Source organism: Cnephaeus nilssonii (assembly GCF_951640355.1).
Source record: "Cnephaeus nilssonii genome assembly, chromosome: 16".
Taxonomy (NCBI): domain Eukaryota; kingdom Metazoa; phylum Chordata; class Mammalia; order Chiroptera; family Vespertilionidae; genus Cnephaeus; species Cnephaeus nilssonii.
In genome coordinates this window covers 53493553-53515178 of record NC_137087.1, presented here as the reverse complement: position 1 = coordinate 53515178, position 21626 = coordinate 53493553, and the positions used below count along the sequence as shown (strand labels likewise).

The following is a 21626-nucleotide window of genomic DNA, read 5'->3' as shown; positions in this document are numbered from 1 at the left end:
TTGCAGACTACCAGGTACGGAACACTGCCCCTCTTGAGTTGGCCGCGCCAGCAGAACAGCCATGTGTCAATCCAGATGGGTGCTGCTGCTCCAGGGAAGGGTTTCTGTTGAGAAGATGCTGATTTGGGTTGATCTGTGGGATCGTTAGTCCACAGCTGTGGGAAGCCAGGGGAGCAGGCATGCCTGTGCACAGTCTGCTGTCCCCGCAGGCGGGGCCGTGCCAGGAGCCAGGCCAGGGTCGGAGCCCTGCCTTGCTATGGCCTTGAAGCATCCTCTCTCGGGGGTCCACCCATGTACAGTGTATTTTCCTTTTTTAAAAAATCTTCATCATGGGTATTTTCTTTTTCTTTTTTCTTTTCTTTTTTTAAAAAAATATATTTTATTGATTTTTTACAGAGAGGAAGGGAGAGGGTTAGAGAGTTAAAAACACCGATGAGAGAGAAACATCAATCAGCTGCCTCCTGCACACCCCGCACCGGGGATGTGCCCACAACCCAGGCACATGCCCTTGACTGGAATCAAACCTGGGACCCTTCAGTCCACAGGCCGACGCTCTGTCCACTGAGCCAAACCGGTCAGGGCATCGTGGATATTTTCCATTGATTTTAGAAAGACGGGAGAGGAGAGGGAAGGAAAGTGAGAGGCGGGGAGAAAGAGAGAGAGAGAAACATCAATGTGTGAGAGAAACATCCATCAATTGCCTTTTGACCGGGGATTGAACCCCCATCTAGTAGGTGCCCTGACTGGGAATCAAATCTGCGACCTTTTTGGTATGTGGCCAAAAGTAAAGAGACGATTTGGTACCATTCCTTTTTCCCTACCACCTAAACCTTAAAAATTATGACAGAGAATGAGAAAAGGAAAAATATGCAAAGAAACGTAAGATAAAAATAAGGCATGAACCATCACAAGCTTTGTAGATCTTTCTTATATCCCATATACTTTCGTGCTTGGAGCCTAAATTCAGGGACGAGTCACTACAGGTCAGCCAGGCTATTTCCCCAGCTTGATTGGAAAATAGCAGCGGTCCTGCTCTTGAGCAGCAAGGATCTCACTTTGGAAAGCCCGTGGTGATGAAGATGGCATCTCTCAAAGGGTGACGAGGGTTTGAGATCCAGTCAGGAGGGTTCGGGAGCCCACAGAGGCCTCCGCTCCCCACGCAGCCAAGGGCTCCTCCTTGACCCAGCTTCTCTGTTGCAGACCCTCCCGGATGGCCACATGCCTGGCATGAGAATGGACCGCGGCGTGTCTATGCCCAACATGTTGGAGCCAAAGGCAAGTGCGGCTGTCCCCTTTCCTCCCCCACGGGGATGCCTCGCCGGGAGGTAATCCTAGAAGACACTTGCTTTTCGGTCTTCTCACCGTCCTCAGGGTCGAGCCCCGCTGGGCTCTAGGCTGGCGCCCTAGGCCAGCCATGTCCCAAAGCACCTTGCCACCCGGCTCGTTTCGTCACCCCGAGTCAGCAGCCTCACGGCGTGTGCTGCCGCGCGCTCACAGGAAGTGCCAGCGGGTCTCCTGGGACCTCGGTACTCCTGTGGCCCCGCCATGAACCTACGAGGCACGCCCAGTGCTGAGGGGAGCCTCGGCAGGCTGCTCCAGATGGGATGGCCAGTATGTCCCAGTTGGCCCGGGACTCTCCCAGTTTTTGCATTGAAAATCTTGCCTCCCAGGACCCTCCTCGGTCCCGGGCAAACTGGGACAGTCGGTTGCCCTAGATCCAGAGGTGTCCAAGGGCCATGCTCCCTGGGGACCCTAACTGGGACTTGGCTCAGGATGTCATCCACCAGAACGCTGCTCTGGGTCAGCCTGGCTCCGTAGATTCACGAGCCAGTTTTAGAAGAAGATTGTTAAAGAATATATAAAGGTCTCCAGTTCTCTTCTGATGTTAACCTTCATCCCCAGGACATGGCAACAGAACCCCCCAAAGGCACAGGCTACATGGGGCACCGAGGGGAGGAAGGGGCGCTGTGGGGCACATGTAAGAACCTGGAACCTCCCATGTCCATCATTATAATCTTAGGAGCTCTGTCTGGGGAGTCCTAGAGCTTCGGTAGATTCTGTTTGCTAATAAAATGATCCACGGTGTTCTAGAAGAGATGTTTTTTTCTTCACCTCTCAGATATTTCCATATGAAATGCTCATGGTGACCAACAGAGGGCGCAACAAAATCCTGAGAGACGTGGACAGAACGCGGCTGGAGGTAAAGAAATAAAAACCTAGTCCCAGTTGCAGCTCCCTGGGCATTCCCTCCAGCTTTCCCCTAATTGGGAAATGTTGCTATGAAGGCAAAAAAAAAAAAAAAGTTAAAGGAGCAACCCCATAATGTAGGTAGAATTTAGTAATACCTTTGGAGGAAAACCCACATTTATATTTAAAAGATCAGTATTAAATAACCCCCCCCCCCCATCCCCAGGAAAACCCAGTATGATTTTCGTCCTTTTCTTTGGAAACTTGGTGTTGCCATAATTATGGCTGGTGGCGTAGAGTGGACTCTCCATCCCTCTTCCGATGGCCCCAGCTCCCTCCTTCCCCAGCCTCGGTTGAGTTCATGGAGAGGGGAGGGAACGCTCAACAAAGAGGTTTGTCTGAGCAGGTTTCCCCCGGCTGCTTCCGCATTCCTTGCTGAGGGTTATCTGGGTACACATACCCAAGACCTCCTTAGACACGGAGACTGATCTTTGTATTTTTCCATCTGAATGATTTTAATTAAGAAAGGCCCTGGCTGCCAGCCTCCTAGAGAAGGGCCCCTTTTCGCCTGGCACAGAGACTCAAGGCGCTTGTGTCCTAACAGCCTGTCTGGGAGGGACAACAGGTGCAAGTTCTCCGTCGTGGGCCAGGCATCCATCCACCTCAACGCGGTGGCTGAGCCAGGGGGAAGCCGGGGCTCCCCACGGCCCCCTTTGCAAGTCAAGTCTCTGTCCGGCTTTCTTATTGCTGTGGTCCATTTTCTCTGCATCTTCTCAGCATCCCGAGGACCTGGAGCAGAGTCCCTCCAGCATAATAAATCACCTTCCTCTGCCCATCCCTGCTCAGTGCTGTTAGAATAATAGTTAGTGCGGTGCCAGCCCTTTTGTCTGAAGGGGAGGGTGCCTCTCCTGGCCAACCAGGCAAGGAAGAAGGAGGTGCGGTGCCTGCTCACAAGCCGCAGGGGTGTGCTGCTCTCCCATCGCTCTGCCTTGCTCTCCAGGACGGCTCCTTGTAACCTGGAGAGCCGCTCCCACGGCCGCCCGTGGGGGCATCAGGACTGACCGCGGTCTGTTCTCCCTCCCCAGCGCCACCTCGCCCCGGAAGTGTTTCGGGAAATCTTCGGGATGTCCATACAGGAGTTTGACAAGTTACCTCTTTGGAGACGCAACGACATGAAGAAAAGAGCAAAACTCTTCTGAGTCCCACGCAAGACTCTTCTGAGTCCCACATGTAGACAAGCAATTAGGAGGCGGGCTGCCGACGGCGGTGACGCATAGGATGTCGTATTAAGCTTTGAACTGGACTGGAGAATTTGCAAACTACTGCCCCTCGGCGACAACCCAAAGGGGGAAATCTGATGAAAACACCCACGAGCCAAACACGGGGCCCACCAACGGCAACACTTGCCAAGAAGCCATGGGGTAGAGATTTCTGTGTTCCCACACACGTGACCTTTCACACCGCCTTGTGCACACGACAGGGGCCCCTCCCCTGGTTTCCCTTTCACCTTCGCCCAACCATCGTGCTCACTGTCTGGGTGAGAGCCAGCAAGTGCCCTTAGGATGCCGCATGGAGCAAGCAGCTGTCGTCATTCCCCGTCTGCGTCTGTCTGTGATGTAGCATGCGGCTAAGAAGCGAGAGCCTGGGGGGCGTGTCCACGTGGTAGCAGCCGTTTGCACACCCCTGCGCCCCGGCCCCAGGCAGCTCTGCTCCTGTCGGGGGCGGGGCGGGGGGGGGAGCCCCGAGTGGGAACCCAGTGGCTACTTGAGTGGGCTGAGGGGCAGCCGGAGCCATTTTTAACAAGCTCCTTGTTCTCCACTGTCATCCAGGCCCTGGTTTGCAAATTACTTTTCTTTTTCTTCATTTTAAGGGGAGAGGAACAAAAGGAAAAGCTCCATCACTCGTTTTCCGCTTCAGATAGTGTGATTCAGGCGCGCCCCCTGTTGGCAAAGAAAGGGAAGGGGAGATCGCCTCTAGATTGGCGCAGGTGCATGCTGTTGGGTGATTCTCGCCCAGCGGCCATGGCACTCTCCTGTGCCCTCCCGAGGCCAGTTCCCACCCTCCGCTCTGCACCTGGCATCCGCTGGATTGAATCTCGCCCACGCTGGTTCTGGTTTTTTTTCTAGGTCTTTCCAGTAGTCGGCTAAGGAAAGGCATGGTTTTTGTTTGAAGGCTCTGCAACTCCAAGGTAGATGGCCTGACACCGATTTCCTGTGGCCTTTTAGCTCTCCTCGCTCGGCACTGTTGACCCCGTGTGTGTGTGTGTGTGTGTGTGTGTGTGTGTGTGTGTGTGCACCCACACGCACTGCACCTTCTAACTTATTTTACGAACGGCTCTGCCAGGGTGGACCAGAGCAGGCTGCTCCGTGGGCTGGCGCCGGACTGCGGTGTGCGGTGCTGCCCCTTCGTGTGTACCAGGTGCCTCTGGCTTCATCCGATATTTCCGCTGCCGCCTCCTCTCCGCCCTCGCCTGCGATTGGCGGCCTGTGTGTCCTGTCCTGGCGTTGCTCTGGCAAAGTGTGGGGGCGGGCACCACGGTGTGTTCCCAGCATTTCCCGGCCACCACCAATAACCAGGCTCCCGGCGCTGGGCAGGGAGAGAGCTTGTCATTGTGGGGTGGACAAAGGGCCCGCCGTGCTTTCATTGGTTGAGGCAGTGGTCGGCAAACTCATTAGTCAGCAGAGCCAAATATCAACAGTACAACGACTGAAATTTCTTTTGAGAGCCAAATTTTTTAAACTTAAACTATATAGGTAGGTGCATTGTTATTAACTTCATAGGGTACTCCTAAGCTGGCCTTTGCTAAAAACTCAAGGGGCCAAAGAGCCACATGTGGCTCGCGAGCCGCAGTTTGCCGACCACTGGGTTGAGGCGTTTGCCCCGTGCACCTGCAGACCAAACGGCCACGGGGGAGAAGCTGCAGTGGTAGGTAGCGCTGAGCCCAGAACCCGTTCCCACTCACTCAGCGCTGCTTTCCTCGTCTCTTTGGGATTCGGTTCTGTGTCCGCCTTGGAAAACAGCAACGCTTCTCTCCATGTCAAGCGTGTGAGCAAATGTAACCCACGCCAGGCAGATAGGCGTCGCCCCCACATGCCAGGAGCCCCCTGTTTGCAAGCAGAGCCGTGCCATGCTCTGGAGAGAGCGGGCATCGAACCCTAACTCGGAGCGGGCTCCCCAACTCCCCTCCCCGGCAGAAGGCTCCGGCCGGAGCAGCCTGCTTCTCCTGACGGCCAAGCCCAGTGAGCAGCTCCCACACACCCTCCGCGGTGTGAAACGGGCCCGCACGCTTGTTCGCAGAATGTCCAGGCCACTGCCCCGCGGACCCGTCTTCTCTGCCTGAACCCCGCCCCGCACTGCGCATACACATCCCCGGCTACCAGTCACACGAGCAGGGATTGCTCGCTTCGGGGGTGGATTACACGCCTGGCGAGCCCCCCTGGCGCTGACACAAGGGCTACGTTGGGCTTCCTTACGATTCCTTCAGCACGCTGAGCAGGGGGGGGGGGGGGTGTGAGGTGGGGGGGGGTGGGGGGGAGAGAGGCCTTGGTGGTGCCGGGAATGGCAGTGCTTCCTTTAAAGATTCTTCCAGAAAAGCCAGGCTGCCATGCAGGCCCCGCGTGATGTGCGATGAGGCATAAAGGGCTGGGATACCCTTGCACCGCTAGCTTTGCGGGTGGGTTAAGGGATGGGATGTTCAGGATGCAGCTCCTTCCATAACCGAGAAGAAACTGCCTTCTCTGCAGCCTGGGACGGAGGAGGGAGCTGCGGCCAATAAGGTGCAAAAACAAGAGAAACGCCGTGTTTCTCTGCTCTGCCCTCCGCTCGCTCTGCCCGCTCCGGTCCTGTGGGTTCCCAGCTGCGCTTCCCCCTCGCAGTCAGGGTGTGTCCATCCACTCTCCTCGGAGACCTTCTTGGCTGGAAATGTTTATAAAACCGTCACCTAATTTCTTCACACGTGGAAGCAAACACCTTTTTCTAAAGAATTGCTTCTCAGATGATTGTATAAACTATACATGCTTTTTGCTAGTTTACAAAATTCTGATTAACCACTTTGGACTAAGTAGGTCTTTCTAAAAACTCTTTTACGCAAACTTGGTGTTAGCAGCCCTCCGGCTGTGGGCCCACAGGGCTTTCTCCCTGACGTCATGAGTCATGAACGAGGGTGGGAGGACCTGACCTCTGTGTCCCCAGCCCTCTGTCCTCGGAGGCAGGCCCCGTTTTTACAAATCACTCTTTTGTATTTCTGGCCGCTGTTGGATCAGTACTTCCTAAGCCAGCCTGGATTTCAGCTGCTTTTTAAAATTATGTTCCTTTGACACACCAAGTGTTGGCCAGAATGCCCTAAAACTCACCCCTTAGTGCTCCTTTCGAAGAACGTTCTGCCCAGAGGGAGGGATGCCTTTGCCCTTGAGGCTTGCAGGGACGTGGCCACGGCTCAGTGATGATGTGCGTTAAGGGATCTACCGGACGGTGTGGCAGTGAAAAGAAGGAGAAACTTCCACGTTGGCACTGAAGCGGGAAATCATTGTCCTTCCATTTGCCGCCCAGGAAACGGGGCGGGGGGGGGGGGGGAAGGGTATGGGGAGATGGTGACTGATCCGCTTTGCATATGGATGTTTGTGTTTTTATTGGGCAAGTTTCATTCCTGGCAAGCTCAGAAAAATGGGGGAGGTGAGTAGCTGAAGCTGCAAGAAGCTTGTTAAGCAGTATCTGTGGGCACAGCAAAAGGAAAGAAACCCAGCATTTTCTGATGCTCAGCGTCACTGGACGGAGGTTTGTCATCGTCAAGTAACATCCTCCCCCAGAGTGTCTCTCCGAGCCCCTTTCGGAGCCTGCCCGCCGGAGGGGGGAGGCGATGACCCTCAGATGCCAACATCCAGAAGGCGCTGAGCGCTTCGTCTCTGCTCCGGCCTGTGTGTCTCCACCCTGCGGAAGAGACCGACGCCCCAAAACCGACGTTCTATGGGGGTTTATGTAACGAATGTGTGTGTTTTCTGTGAGTTGCTGGCAGTCCTGCATCTGAGTTCTCCCGATTCTTTCCGGTTCGGTGGGGTTTATGGGATTTTCACGTGTCGGAAGGTCTGCTGTCCTCCCCGCCCTCCCTCCCCTTTTCTGAGCTATGGAAGCAACCATGTGGAAGACGTGCTGTGTAACAGATGTGTCGTGTCCCCCGTGAAAGTGAGTGGGGGTCCGTCTGCACCCCGAGTGCCGCGTGCTGGTCCGCAGAGGTGGCCGGCGGCCCCCGGGGCTGGGCCTACGGCTCCGACCTTCTCCTCGCTCCCGTGGCAACAGCACTCGCCCCTCCGCGCTGTCCCCGCGTCTCTGTTGTACCCACGACTCGGTGAATAAAGTGCGTGCTTCGTTCGTACACGCCTCCACGCGTGTGTGCTTCATTCGTACACGCCTCCATGCGTGTGTGCCTTCCTGATCCCCTGCTCCCCCTAAGGATCGGTCCCATTCGTAGAAGCACCAGCCCGACTTCCAATCACCAGAATGAGGTCAGAATCAAACCCAGGCCTTAGGCACGCATTGATATTGCACAGGAAGGCGGGTTGGAGTGGGAAGGGCAACAAAATAGCCCTGGAAGACTGGCCAGTGTTGCTCAATGGCTAGAGCGTCCGCTGGTGCAGGGAGGGGTGGTGGGTTCGATTCCATGGGATAGGATAGCCCAGCGCTGTTGGTCCAGTTATCCAGACCATCGTGACGAAGTCGACTGGAGGAAAACAAGTTTTCATCGAGCCGCTGACCTGGCGGGTGTTTGCCTTTGTGACAGTCTCATCTTTTGGACAAGGCTGGGGGCTTGGGGAGGTTTGGGGACAAGAGCGCCCGGAGTGCGGGCCATTTTACTAAGAATCCAGCAGGCAATGGGAGGGAAAGATCCTTCAGCTCGTGGACCTCCCCTGCATTATCAAATTTGAGGTGAAGGAAACCTACATTTTGATGTGTTTGATCTTCACCGCCAAGATCGGGGCTTGCCAGAGAATACAGGGGTCTGTTTAGACTGGCCGTGGCCCCTGCTCATGGCTGTTCGGCCGCGGCTATCAAGCCTGCTGTCCTGGTCCCTTTGGGCTGCTGGCGCGGAAGCCCCTGGGCGGGTGGCTTGAACAGCACACCTGTGTTCCTTGCAGTTCCGGAGGCTGGGAAGGCCACGGCCAAGGTGCGGCAGGCCAGGTGCCTGGGGAGGGCCTGCTGGTTGTAGATGCCGCCTTATCTGTCCTCACACGGGCAGCTGCGAGGAAGTAAGCTGTCCCATGTCTCTTCCTATAATGCTGGGGCGTGGGGTCCTTTTTTCTGCCCAGGGCCACTTGGATATCTGTAACATCATTCGCAGGCCATACAAAATCATCAGCTTAAATTGGTCAAACTTGTTTTTAAATATTTTTATTGATTTCAGAGAGGGAGAGAGAGAGATAGAAACATCAATGATGAGGGAGAATTAATGATCGGCTGCCTCCTGCCCGCCCCACACTGGGGATGGAGCCTGTAACCCGGGCATGTGCCCTGACTGGGAATTGAACCGTGACCTCCTGGTTCATAGGTCAATGCTCAACCATTGAGCCTCACCGGCTGGGCTTTAGTCAAACATTTAATTAACTTACCCCTAATGCCTTGGCAGAGCCAGACCAAATGATTTCGCAGGCCTTATACAGCCCACGGGCTGGACGCTCCCAACCCCTGCTAAGAGTACCAATTCCATCCTCCGGGCTCTATCTCTCATGATCTAACTGCCTTCCAAAGGCCTTGCCTCCCAGTACCTTCCTGTTGGGGGTTCGAGTTTTAACATGAAAGAGGCACACAAACACGCAATCCAGAACCCCCATCCAGGGCCAGTTGCACTAGCAACCGGTAGACCCTCAGCCACAGCTGGAAGCAGGTTATTATCAAGACAGTTGCACAGTTAGTTCACTGTTGTAGAACTCAGGTCAGGAAACCCCTCCTGGAGGCCCGCGTCCCACTAACTTCCGCCTCCAGCCACACCAGCGTCACCACTTGGGTCCGCAGTGACCACAGCCATGGTTTATCTTCAGTCCTTTGCTTGCGCTCTCCGTGGCATTTGCCACGATTGGTCACCATCGCACTGAAACTCGACTCCCTGCCTCACTCGGGTGGTTAGCCCTCACACACTCTCAGCAACGCTCCCAAGACTGTGTTGGGAGTCCATGGCCCTTCGTGACTGACCTTTGCTCGCCCACTGCTCAGCGTCCCCCCCAGAATGCCCCGCCTTTGAATCTTGCTCTCCAGCACCTCCAACCCACTGAGCGTGCCCTGAATGCACCATGCCCTCCCCCCCTGCAGCCTGGCCCACGGCGTTTCTTCTGTACAGTGTCCAAGGCTTCAAGGCGGTAGAGCGCAGCGAGGATCCGGCCCCGGGGAACAGGCAGTGGTAACATCACTGTTGGAGATCAGTGGTCCACAGGTCCTTATAGTTCCCATGTGTATTTCCCATGGGCTCCCTTGCCCTAAATCAAAGGCATGCCTGAGACACACCCTCTCTATGAGCCTGTCTTGATGGGCCCATCCCGGCCTGCCCAGTGAATTCTTTGCGTGCCTGAAGTTGAACATCACCTTAGACACTTGCAAGTGTTGCCCAGTACTGCTAGCTTTTCGTGTGTTTCTGCTCCCCTTAGTGAGATCTCAGTGTGCGGTGCCAGGCTTTGTGCTAACCGTATCCCACGTGATAGGTCATGGGAGCTCCACTATACAGGGAAGGAGACCAAAGCTCAGGGCTAGAAAAACATGCCTGATCACTCAGCCAGTGAGCCCCAGGGCTGGGCTCACCCAGGTCAATGCCACTTCCAATCCCACGCCCTTTTCCTCTGCGTCCCATTGCCCGTGACCTTCCAAAGGCCGGGGCTGTCTGTGGCTCCCACATGCTAAACCTCCCAGGGGCACTGCACAAAGCGGGTTCTCTGGGGGAGACTGACTGGCTGGTTCCCTTCAGTCTGGCTCTGAGCCCCATCAGCTGGTGATGAACAACAGCTGGGGGTACTCCCTAGCTGTGTGTCTTAAGGCCCATTATTTAGCCACTCTAGGCCTCAGTTTGTTCAGCTGAAAAATGGAAAAAATCAAAATGTCCATCAGAACATTGTTGCTTAATTATTATAACACGAACAGTACAAAGCAATCGCTCAAGAAACTTCAGTGATTTTTATTCAGCGTAAGCAGCCACTTAGACTTGAAGAACCCCACCAGCTCTGGGAGCCTCGGTTTCCTCATCGGTAAGCTGGGAGGGGAAGCCTGCTCCGGCCATCTCATTGGGTGGTGAGGCCACAGGAAGTCAGAGCGCTCAGACACAGGTGAGTGTTACACTAACAGGTGGTGTTGGGTCAGGAGGCTTTCTTGGTATTATTTTTTGAAGTTTAATCATTTGTTAACTTTGATTTCTGTGCAGAGCTTCCCCCCCCCCCCCCCCAGTCTTTACATGAATACTCCAACACAAAACAAGCTCACAGCTTCTTTTATACGCTTCAAGAATAGCCCTCTCTTTGCCCAATAGTAGTCTGAGATTGAGATAGGGAGTAATGATAACAGAAATCACGTGGCTGTTGAGTGCAGGCTATAGCGTCAGGCTGCCCGGGTTTGAGTCCAGCCCCACCAGTAAGTAGCTGGGGAACGAGGGACAATTGACTCAACTTCTCGAAGTCTGAATTTCCACTCCTGTAACATAAGAACACCTACCTCCGCGGGCCACTGTGAGACTCCTGTAGCACGGGACCCACAGCACGATACAAAACAAGCCCTCAAACATCACTCTTCTAGAAAAAGTTGCTACCATTTAATAAGGATTTACTATCTGCCCAGTCCTGAGCTCGGTATATCACCTGGTTGATGTCACACAGCTCCTTAACACCCCCTCCCCCCGCCCCCCACCCTCATCTCCCAGTTCCAGGCCCAGCACGTGGGCGGGTGGCATGAGGCGCCGTGGCCAGCCAGGTGGCAGGCTGCTGTAATGGGGAACATCAAGGTGCGTGCCTGGGGCTCGGTCCTTCCGGGGGATTCAGAGCTGCTGGGCCGGTGTTTCCTGGGCGGGGGGATTGCCCTGGCCTACAGGGATGCGTAGAAACAGCAGCCAAAGAAGAGCTGAGGCTCCTTCCCATGAAAGTTGTCTCTGCTTCCAGAAAGATCTTAACAGTTGTCTGACTCAAAGGCAGCCCAGCTGAGCTGCCAGTCCCTATCGTATTGGGGGACATGCCGGAGGCTCCACAAAGCCACCAGTCCTACCCAGTCCCTCCTGCCCAGGGCTGGCAGGGGGCCCCTCCGCCCCACAGAGCCAAACAGCCTCCCCCACCCACCCGCCCGGGTGTGTCCCCAGCGCTGCCCGGCCCTGCTGGACGGGGCCCATTGTTGGCCGGAAAGCCCTGGGAAGGGTGGGGACTTGGTGCTGGCAGCTTTGGAGAAAGCCCAGGGTGGTCCAAAGCCTGGTGCCCGCAGCTTCTGGGCGACCCAACCCCACCTGGAGGACCAGTTTTCCCCACCCCCCAAATTCCCTTCTCCCCACCTCAGGCCAGGACTCTGATCAAACCTGCCCCTTCGCTCCCACGGAGCTGGGCTGTCCCAGGGAGAGGGCTGGAGCAGGTCAGGGCTCTGGGCCGGGGTGTAATGTGAGCAGTTTATTTTACTTTCCAATCTCAACTGGATGAAAATGCTCTCCAGGGCCGGCCATTGTGCCCAGCACAATAGCGGCCCCGGGAGAGGTTTCTCTGTATTTATTTGCGCTGTCCCCCTGCTGCTGCCTCTAACTCAGCCCTTCCCGGCAGATACAAAGAGAAGTTGGCTGGGAAACCCTCCCTCCGAAGCAGAGGCTGCGTCTACCTTCCCCCTCCCAGCACATCCCGAAGGGCCTGGAGGCGGGCAGAGCCTCTCTGCTTGGGGCCCCAGAGCCTGGGAATCCAGCCCTGGGTCCAGGGTCCAGGAGTCCAGATGCTAAGAGAGTGGATGGCAGTGGTGATGGCAGCAGCTCACATTGTCTGAGCACCTCAGGGGCGCCCGGCGCTGGGCGAAGACTTTGTGCAGATTATTTTATCGATTCTGTGTAGGGCAAGCCCAGGACTAGGAGAAGCCCACTGAAAAGCAAGTGGGCTCTAGCTGGTTTGGCTCAGTGGGTAGAGCATCAGCTTGCAGACTGAAGGGTCCCGGGTTCGATTCCAGTCAAGGCCATCTACCTCGGTTGCAGGCTCGATCCCCAGCCCTGGGCAGGGCATGCAGGAGGCAACCAATTGATGTGTCTCTTTCATCGATGTTTCTATCTCTCCCTCCCCCTCTCCCTCTCTCAAATATATATATTATATTTTAAAGAAAAGCAGAATTCTAGCCCCTCCCACCAAGTCCCAAAGCCACATTCCTGTTAATGTCACAGCTCTCTGGAGTCTCCATGTTAAAACCTGTTTTTCTATCGATTTGCCAAAAGATTCACCTTTTCAAAGATAAATACCAGCCTTTCTCAGCAAAGCGGAGCCTGGCCGTGGGTGGCATTTCGTCCTAAACTGGACCGATGCTGGTCCAGGAGGCGGGTACCTTTATTCCTGCACAGTCTCCACGGTATGCTCCTTAGGGAAACCTTAGAGCAGCGGTTCTCAACCTTTCTAATGCCGCGACCCTTTCATACAGTTCCTCATGTTGTGGTGACCCCCAGCCATACAATTAATTTTCGTTGCTACTTCATAACTGTGATTTTGCTACTGTTATGAATCGTAATGTAAATATCTGTGTTTTCCGATGGTCTTAGGCGACCCTGCTAGCGGTTCTCAACCTGTGGGTCGCGACCCGCTGCTGTAGAGCCTAAGACCATCGGAAAACACAGATATTTACATTATGATCCATAACAGTAGCAAAATCACAGTTATGAAGTAGCAACGAAAATTAATTGTATGGCTGGGGGTCACCACAACATGAGGAACTGTATTAAAGGGTCGCGGCATTAGAAAGTTGAGAACCACTGCGTTAGACGATGTACCCTGTGTTTTGTGTGGTTTTTTAAAAATAGAACCAGTACCCCTGTCCTCCACAAAAACACCAGGCATTTCAGACAATTCAGAGTCCATGGCTAGTATTCATTCGTCATTGTTTTCATCAGACGGCTGCAAGTGAAGGTGACACTTTCATAAGCATCGCCTGGGTCCCCACCAGCAGCCGGTTAAGTGTTGTCCTCGGTGCACAGATGGGAGGTGGTCTGACTGGTCCAGGCCTGGGGAGTTGGGGAGGAGCCCAGATGCGGCCCCAGGTGGAAAGGCTAAGCTGGTACTTCCGTCCATGAGGAGATTCTGGTTTGCTAGGTCTGGGGCGGGACCTGGGAAGCTGCCTCTTAACATTTAAAAGCTTCCAGGTGATTCTGATGATCAGCCAAGCTTGGGAACCGGTGCCCCACGCTGCATGGTCACGGGTCAGGAGTAGAGTTGGTCCGTGACTAACCAAGCGTCCACTACCAGGCCTTACACTCACTGTTGCCCTAATTCATGGGACCAGAAAGCAGACAAGGCCCAGGACGTCTGCCCTGACAGAGGCCTCCAGCCTTCAGAGGCCTCCCTAGGGAATCACTGGCATCTTCGCTCAGGACAGCAGGGCGTGCAGCCCTCTGAACAGATTCCATCAGAATCTACTCAGATGTCACCTCATTTGCAAGGAGATGAGGGAGATTGTCTCCACTTAGAGACAGAAGCAGATGAGAGGAGCACAGTTGCTTGAAGGAACACAGAGGAGTAAACAATTAATGGCCTGATTGATTCTGGAATTTCAGCAAAGCCCTTCTGGGGAACGCTTCTCCTTGGGCTGCAGCTGGACGGGACGTGGGCTGCAGTGGGTGGAGGATGGAGGCATGGAGGGCGGTGCCAAGGATCACTGGTGAGTCTCTGGGTTGTGCAACAGGATAGGTGGTAGGACCTGCAGTGTTCTTCGAAGGCAGAGCAGATTAGGGCAGGGAGGTCAGGAGGTCAATATGACAACAAGAGTTAAACCAGAGGGAGCAGCACCTGATTGAGGGCATCACTGTGCAGGGGCCTCAACAGGAATGGACACGTGCAGCCACACAAACGCTTGTGAGTGTTCAGAGCAGCATTATTCATAACAGACCAAACACGGAAACAGCTCAAACATCCATCGGTTGAATGGATACATAAAATGTGATATACCCATACAATGGAATAGTAGTTGGCAATAGAAAGTAATGAAGTACTGACACATGCTACAACACAACGGACCTTGAAAACATCACGCTCCGTGAAAGAAGCCAGGCACACAAAGACCATTTGAATAGGATGGTTTTGGGGAATATTATATAACTAGAGGCCCAGTGCACAAAATTCGTGCATGGGGGGGGGGAGGTGCGGTCCCTCAGCCTGGCCTGCACCCTCTCACAGTCTGCAATCTGAAATGTTCAACTGGATCCCTGTGGGATTGCACCTAAACCGGCAGTAGGACATCCCTCTTGCAATCTGGGACCGCTGGCTCCTAACTGCTCACCTGCCTGCCTGCCTGATCACCCCTAACCACCTCTGCCTGCCGGCCTGATAGCTCCTAACCACTCTGCCTGCCTGCCTGATCACCCCTAACTGCTCACCTGCCTGCCTGATCACCCCTAACCACCTCTGCCTCAGCCCACCACTGCGGCTTCGTCCGGGAGGTTGTCCAGAAGGAAGTCCGGAAGGTTGTTTGGATGTCCGGTCTAATTAGCATATTATGCTTTTATTATTATAGGTTCAATTTCTATGACATTTCTAGAATAGGCACATCTATATAGTCAGAAAATAAATTAGATTCAATTTCTATGACATTTCTAGAATAGGCACATCTATATAGTCAGAAAATAAATTAGTTGCTACCTAAGGCTGGGGGCATGGGAGAATGGGGTGACTGCTAGTGGGTATGAGGTTCCCTTTTAGGGTGAGGAAGATGTTCTAAAACAAATTGTGGTGATGGTTGCACAACTCTGTTACCATATTAAAATCATTACATTGTCCTCCACCTGTCCCTCTCATCCCCACGTCTTGGAGCACTCACTCAATGCCAGATAGTATGCTAAGATTTTTGTGAGTTTCATTCTTCGGCCTCCTTACAACATGCTTGAGAATTTGGTGTTATCATCCCATTTTTCAGATGAAGAGTCACGCCAATGTCACACAGATTATAAAGCATGGAGCGGGGCTTCTAACCAGACTCTCCCAACTCTTCCGTCTGAAGGACACCTCGAGTCAAGATATGACCTACTGGGGGCAATCTTCCTCACAGCTTCCCAAGCTGTCCCACGTTTACGGCCCCCTGGAGGAGGCCTCCCTGTTGGCTAGGCCATGGATGGATTCTGGGATGCCACTTTGGCCTTCCCAGTTGTGGTCTGAATCAAGCGACCGTTGTGTGAGGTAGGCGATGAGCCCTACCCAAGCCCTCAGGTCGATGGGCAGGTCAAAGAACAGGTCCACAAATCAAACACACCTGCAAGGTCACTCTCTGAACAGTCCACGTTGCCACATCTGTCTGCGTGAACAGGTTACTGTTTTTCCGAGGAGAGAGGAAACCGCTCCTCAAATGCATTCACTTCAAAAAGATTCTTGTTCCTTGCCATCTAGGACCTGCCGGTCCTTGGCTCCAAACCCTACACCCCACTCCCTTCTGCTCTTGGGCCATCTGTAAGCATTGCTTGAATTACACTAAAAATTCTCATCAAGTAGCAGAATGAGATCCCCAAGCAGTGCATGATTGTAGTGGCCCCGTTTCAAGCGCCCTGCCCTGCTAGAGGTTCCTCTAGGAACCATTCCCATTTGCATTCTCTCAGTTGTGTCTGCCAGAGAAAATCGTGGCTCCCTGAGGCTGGTCCAAACGGAAGTCAGGAGGCTGCATGGCAATGATCCTCTCTCTCTCCTCCCATCGTTGTCCTTTGCCCTCCCTCCCCCTTGAGTAGTTTGATCTTGAAAGAAAAACAAGCACAGCCCTGGGAGCCAGCAGGAGCGCTGAGAGCTCACTGTAACCGCATTTAGAATACGCAGCCCCATCATGACCCCAGAGGGTCTCACCTGGAAGACTTTGTTCCCGAATTTACCAGCGAGCAATTTTCTAGACATTTCATTGTGGACCCAATCGGATGTCAAAAGGATGCGTGGCCATCAGCAGAGAAGGGAAACACCATTTCCTCAGGTTGGCTAACTGGGGAAAGGCAGCTTCTTTTTGTGTGTCCAGATCTTGTTAACATGCAGATTCTGGATCAGAAGATCTTGGGTGGGACCAGAGATTCTGCATTTATGACAAGAAATATATATATATATTTTATTGATTTCAGAGAGGAAGGGAGAGGGAGAGAGAGACAAACATCAATGATGAGAGAGAACTGATTGGCTGCCTCCTGCACACCCACTACTGGGGATGGAGCCCGCAACCCGAGCATGTGCCCTTGACCGGAATCGAACCTGGGACCCTTCAGTCTGCAGGCCGATGCTCTATCCACTGAGCCAAACCAGCTAGGTCAAGAGCAGCTTCTTTAATACTTGGCTTCTCCTTTTGTGGTCCTGGACCAGCGCCATCAGCATCGCCTGGGAGCTTGTCAGAAATGCAGAGTCTCTGGTCCCACCCAAGACCTTTTGACTCAGAATCTGCATGTTAACAAGATCCCTGGGTGAGTCCCATGCACGTTCTTATTTCTGAAGCACCAGCTCAGCAGACTGGGCTCTTTTGCCAATGGCAATGGAGTGTCTCATTTCCCCTTTGAGGCTGTACATTTTTTAATGGCTTTGTGCAATTTATTATCCAACAAAGCACCTGGCACCGTGCTTAGCATCAGACACAGAGAGGTGGAGGGTGGAGACCTGAGTGGGTGGGTGGTTGAAATCCTAGCACCAACTCCAGTCCTTGGCACCAAGTAGAACCTTACTGCATGTAGTAATGGCCAGAAGGACTAACTGGGAGCCCCGTTTCCTGTGCCATGGGGGGCATGGGCGAGTTTCATCAGGTTGAGGGCAGGTCTTCTTCAGCCATCTTGACAATTACTGCATCCAACAATGTTTATAGTATGTACTAGACACTGGGCCATGTTCGTCATGTACCTCATGTAATCCTCACAACAACCCATGAGGTGAGTATCACTTTTATTCCCATTTGACCGAGGGGGTGACCCAGCTAGAGAGAGCTGGAGGGGAGAGTCTAACCAGAACCTACATTCCAGTGTTTCTTAACTTTTTCATTATCGCCTCCCTCCAGGTCCTGAGGGCAGACCTGGCCTAAGTGGTCTAGAATCTAGAGTCCGGCAGCCTTTGAACACATTTTTGTCCCGGGACATGGTGATTTATAATTTATAGATATTTGGTCTTCATCCCACTTCTGGCACAGAGCTCCTAAAACCCTGGGAATGTCCTAAATGATGAGAGCAATAGAGATGTTTGGATATTTATAAGAAACCCCTTTCAATCACACCTGAGATTATGTTAATGAGGTGCCTTTCAGAAACACCAAACTTTGGGGGCTGGTTGCCAAGGGAAGCAACCGTGATTGGAGGGTTGGAATTTTCAGTCCCACCCCCTGACCTCTGGGAGGAAAGAGGCTGGAGGTTGGATCAGTCACCAGTGGGCAATGATGTAATCCAGTGGTCGGCAAACCGTGGCTCTTGAGCCACATGCGGCTCTTTGGCCCCTTGAGTGTGGCTCTTCCACAAAATACCACGGCCCGGGCGAGTCTATTTTGAAGAAGTGGCGTTGGAAGACGTTTAAGTTTAAAAAATTTGGCTCTCAAAAGAAATTTCAATCGTTGTACTGCTGATATTTGCCTCTGTTGACTAATGAGTTTGCCGACCACTGATGTAATCAATCATGCCCATGTACTAAAGCCTCCATCAACACCCCAAAGGAGAGGTTTGTAGAGCTTCTCGGTTGGTGAACACCTAGGGGTTCGGGGAGAGGGCTGTGCTCAGAGGAGGCATGGAAACTCCGCAACTGGTCCTGGGCATCTCTTGCATCTGCTGTTCCTGACTTCTATCCCTTCCTGATAAACTTACAATCTGGTAAGTGAAATGTTTCCCGAGTTCTGTGAGCTACTCTAGCGAATTAATCCAAGCTGAGGAGGAGACGCAGTGACCCAGCAGCGGCTGCAGGTTCTCTATGTTTGATCACAATAAAAAGAATTAGCCCTCGCCGCTTTGGCTCAGTGGATAGAGCGTCGGCCTGTGGACTGAAAGGTCCCGGGTTTGATTCCGGTCAAGGGCTCGTCTCTCAAGTTGCAGGCTTCTCCCCAGCATGTGCTGCTTGGGTCACTGTGAGAATGAAGCAGGATGAAGTTTGTACAGCAGCTGCCTTTCACTGGGCGCCCCTCCTCACTGCGTCAGCTGGAGAGGCCTCCTTGTGGTTGAAGAAACCTCTGGTGCTGAGAAGTGGTTTCAAATTACTGGGGAACAAACCCAGGGTTCCGCGTCCCTGGCACCTTCACCCCCGCACCCAGAGGGCCCAATGCACCCGCTGAGCTTGGTGTGAACCCACCACCGAGACCACAGGGCGGGGGCGCTCGATTTGGGTTCAGGCCTGTCTGCAGCAGAGCAGCCCACTTCCGGGCCCTGCGGGCCTGGGCTGGGGTCAGCTGTCACCCTGAGAGGGTTGAGAAGGAGCTAAAACCCAGGTCATCTCATCCCAGGGGCCAGCCGCTCCGTGAATTAGAATTTGAGTGCGAGTGGCCCTTTTGTGGAAGTTGCAAAGCAGTAAAGACCCAGGATCTGGCAGCGCCCGGGTTTGGGAAAGGGGGTGTGGGGAGCAGTGCTGAGCTTTTCAGAGGCCGAAGATTCCTCTTAATTTTTTTTTTTTTAATATATTTCTATTGACTTAAGAGAGGAAGGAAGAGAGAGAGAGAGAGAGAAACATCCACGATGAGAGAGAATCATTGATTGGCTGCCTCCCGCAAGTCCCCCACTGGGGATCGAGCCCACAACCCGGGCATGTGCCCTTCACCGGAATTGAACCTGGGACCTTTCAGTTCACAGGCCAACGCTCTATCCCCTGAGCCAAACCGGCTAGGGTTCCTCTTGGTGGTTTTAAGTCTGGCACTTCAGTTGAATTCTTGGACGGGGTGTCGAAATCCCATTTTAAATGCACGCTGCATCCATTTCTGATTGATTTTTGTTTGTGAGCCTCTGGGACTTGCCAAGTCTCCATCAATAAGCTGGAGAGGATTGAGGAAGAGGTAATGAAAGGGCTGGAGCCAGTGGGGGGAGTGGGTGAGGGACAGGCGAGGGATAGGAGCTGCCCCAGCTTGCAGAGAGGGGGTGCTCACAGAGATGGCCACCAGAGGACTTGCTGGGGCTCAGCCCAGTCCAGTGAGGGCAGGAAGCGTGGGGTGTGACAAGGCACGGGGTTTGGAACCAGGAAACACGAGTGTGGAGTCCCAGTGCGGGAAGAGAGATTACTTGGATGGAGGTGGTTAATGCCTACCTTTTGCTCTTAGCAACCTCAGACCTCAGCCCGAGCCAGCCTGCCCTCACCCCCTCTGGAAGGGCCAGCTCAGACAAAGGCCCAGCTGAGGGGGCCTGGGCCTGCCGAGGAACCTCACCCGCTGGCCCCTGCCGGCTGCCGGGGCTGGAATCCGGCCAAGAGTGCCCAGTCACCAGACTTGAGGCTGGTTCTGAAATGGCAAGCTGCACAATCAGATTCTGAGAATTTGCAAGGAAACTGGAGATCAGTGATAGTGACCTTGGGGACACGAGATGGGAGCCTGGGCACCATGCAGGGCCACTTGCAAGAGGAAGAAAGGGAGGGAGGAGGAGAGAGAGGAAAAGAAATGGTGAAAAGGCGAGAGCACCCTCGTCCTGGCTGGTTCCACAGTCCTCTTGCACGAGGCCCCTCCACACTGCCTCCTGTCCCCTGCTCCCGCCAGGAAAGCCCTCGAGCCACAGCCTCCACTTCTACTTCTTGAGCCCTCACCCGCCCAGCCCCCAGGAAGAGCGGCGGAGAGAATTCAATGAAATATGTGCGTGGATGAGTTTGAGGGCTCACTCCTGGGCTCTAACTCCCCTGGAGGCGCCGTGGGCCCTTCTTTTCTTGTTGTTGTTTTAAATATATTTTTATTGATTTCAGAGAGGAAGGGGGAAAGAGAAAGAGAGAGAGAAACATCAATGATAAGAGGGAATCATTGATCGGCTGCCTCCTGCATGCCCCCTACTGGGGTCCAGCCCACAACCCAGGCATGTGCCCTGACCAGGAATAGAACCTGGTTCATAGGTAAAGGCTCAACCATTGAGCCATGCCGGCTGGGCCCATGAACCCTTCTCTTTCTCTACCCACCCCCCACTTCTCTACCTGCCCCCCGCCCCCGCCCCCAGCATCCCAACCTGCTGCCACTTCTGTGTTCAACTCAGAGATGTTCCCCTCTTTTCCTGTTTGTGTCCCCACCGCCCCATCCCCACCCCATCAGCCTTCCCTTGAGAGCAGGGCCTTGTCCACCCTGTTCATGCTCGGTGAGCCCTGCCTGGCAACACCTGGCGCCTACCCGGCCTCAGGTCCCATTGGAGGACTGACTGAGCCTAAGGGCGGCGACGCTTAGTCACCCATGTTGCTGGAAACTGCAGGGTCAACCTCAGGGCTTCCTCGGCCGTCACCCTGTGCCCAGGCACAGAGCCTTGGCATTGAACTTCCCGCATGTTTCTGCCCTCAGTCCTCTCCTCCCCACCTGGGTTTCCACCACCCCACAGACTTCCTCCTGGCTGGGGCCACTGCCTCCCGCACTCCACCCTCCACTCTGCCTGGAGGGAGCTGTGGGGCCCCGCCCTTTTCAAAGCTGCCCAGTCCCCGTGGCTTTCAAATCCCTCGGTGTTCTGGGCCCCACCCCTCCAGCCCCACCTCCTCCACTCCTGGCTTCTCCTTTGTTTTTGTTTTGTTTGTTTGTTTTCTTAATATTTTTTCCACTAATTTTTAGAGAGAGTGGAAGAGGAGGGAAGGGAGGGAGAGAGAGAGAGAGAGAGAAAGAAACATGGATGTGAAAGAGACATCGATTGGTTGCCTCCCAAGTGTGCCCTGACCCAGGTACGTGCCCTTGACTGACAATCGAACCCACGACCCTTCTGCATGTGGGCCGACGCTCTAACCATTGAGCAAGACCGGCCAGGGCTGGCTTCTCCCTTTTGGCTTCAGCAACAAGGAACTGTTTGACCTTGAAATGGTTCCCCTCCCTGCCTTTGACCCCCGCTGTCCTTTCTGCCTGGAAGGCTGCCCTCACGCCACCACCCCTGCCACCTCACTAGCTCTCCCTTAGTTTTTAAGAAACAGCTCAGCCATCACCTCTTCTCACAGACGCGTGGGGCGCCTGCAGGCTGGCCCGGGGCCCTCTGTGTTTCCAGAGTCCCTGCGCTTCAGTCCTATCAGAGTGCCACCTGGAGCGGTAACGGTGGTCATGGTTCACTTGCCCGCTGCTCCCCGAGGCGGTAACGGACGGCCTGGCACTGCTCTGAACGGCAGGAAAGTTTTGGGAGCTGAGGACCGGGTCTAATG

At 54.0% G+C, this 21626-nt stretch overlaps 1 protein-coding gene across 12 annotated transcripts in view; it reads left to right on the top strand.

Moving 5' to 3' along the window:
- The window catches only part of ABLIM1 (actin binding LIM protein 1), a 270624-nt gene extending 264942 nt beyond the window's left edge, over positions 1-5682 (top strand). For 8 of the 12 annotated variants that reach the window (XM_079794170.1, XM_079794168.1, XM_079794178.1 and 5 more), the window contains 3 exons: positions 1187-1275; positions 2120-2200; positions 3273-5682. In XM_079794170.1, the coding sequence (XP_079650296.1) occupies positions 1187-1275; positions 2120-2200; positions 3273-3386 (284 nt within the window). In that variant the 3' untranslated portion in view covers positions 3387-5682. Of the gene's footprint in view, positions 1-6; positions 1276-2119; positions 2201-3272 lie in introns of those variants that run through there. The other 4 variants (XM_079794173.1, XM_079794172.1, XM_079794167.1 and 1 more) reach the window with 1 other exon arrangement.
- Positions 5683-21626: the final 15944 nt, after the last annotated feature.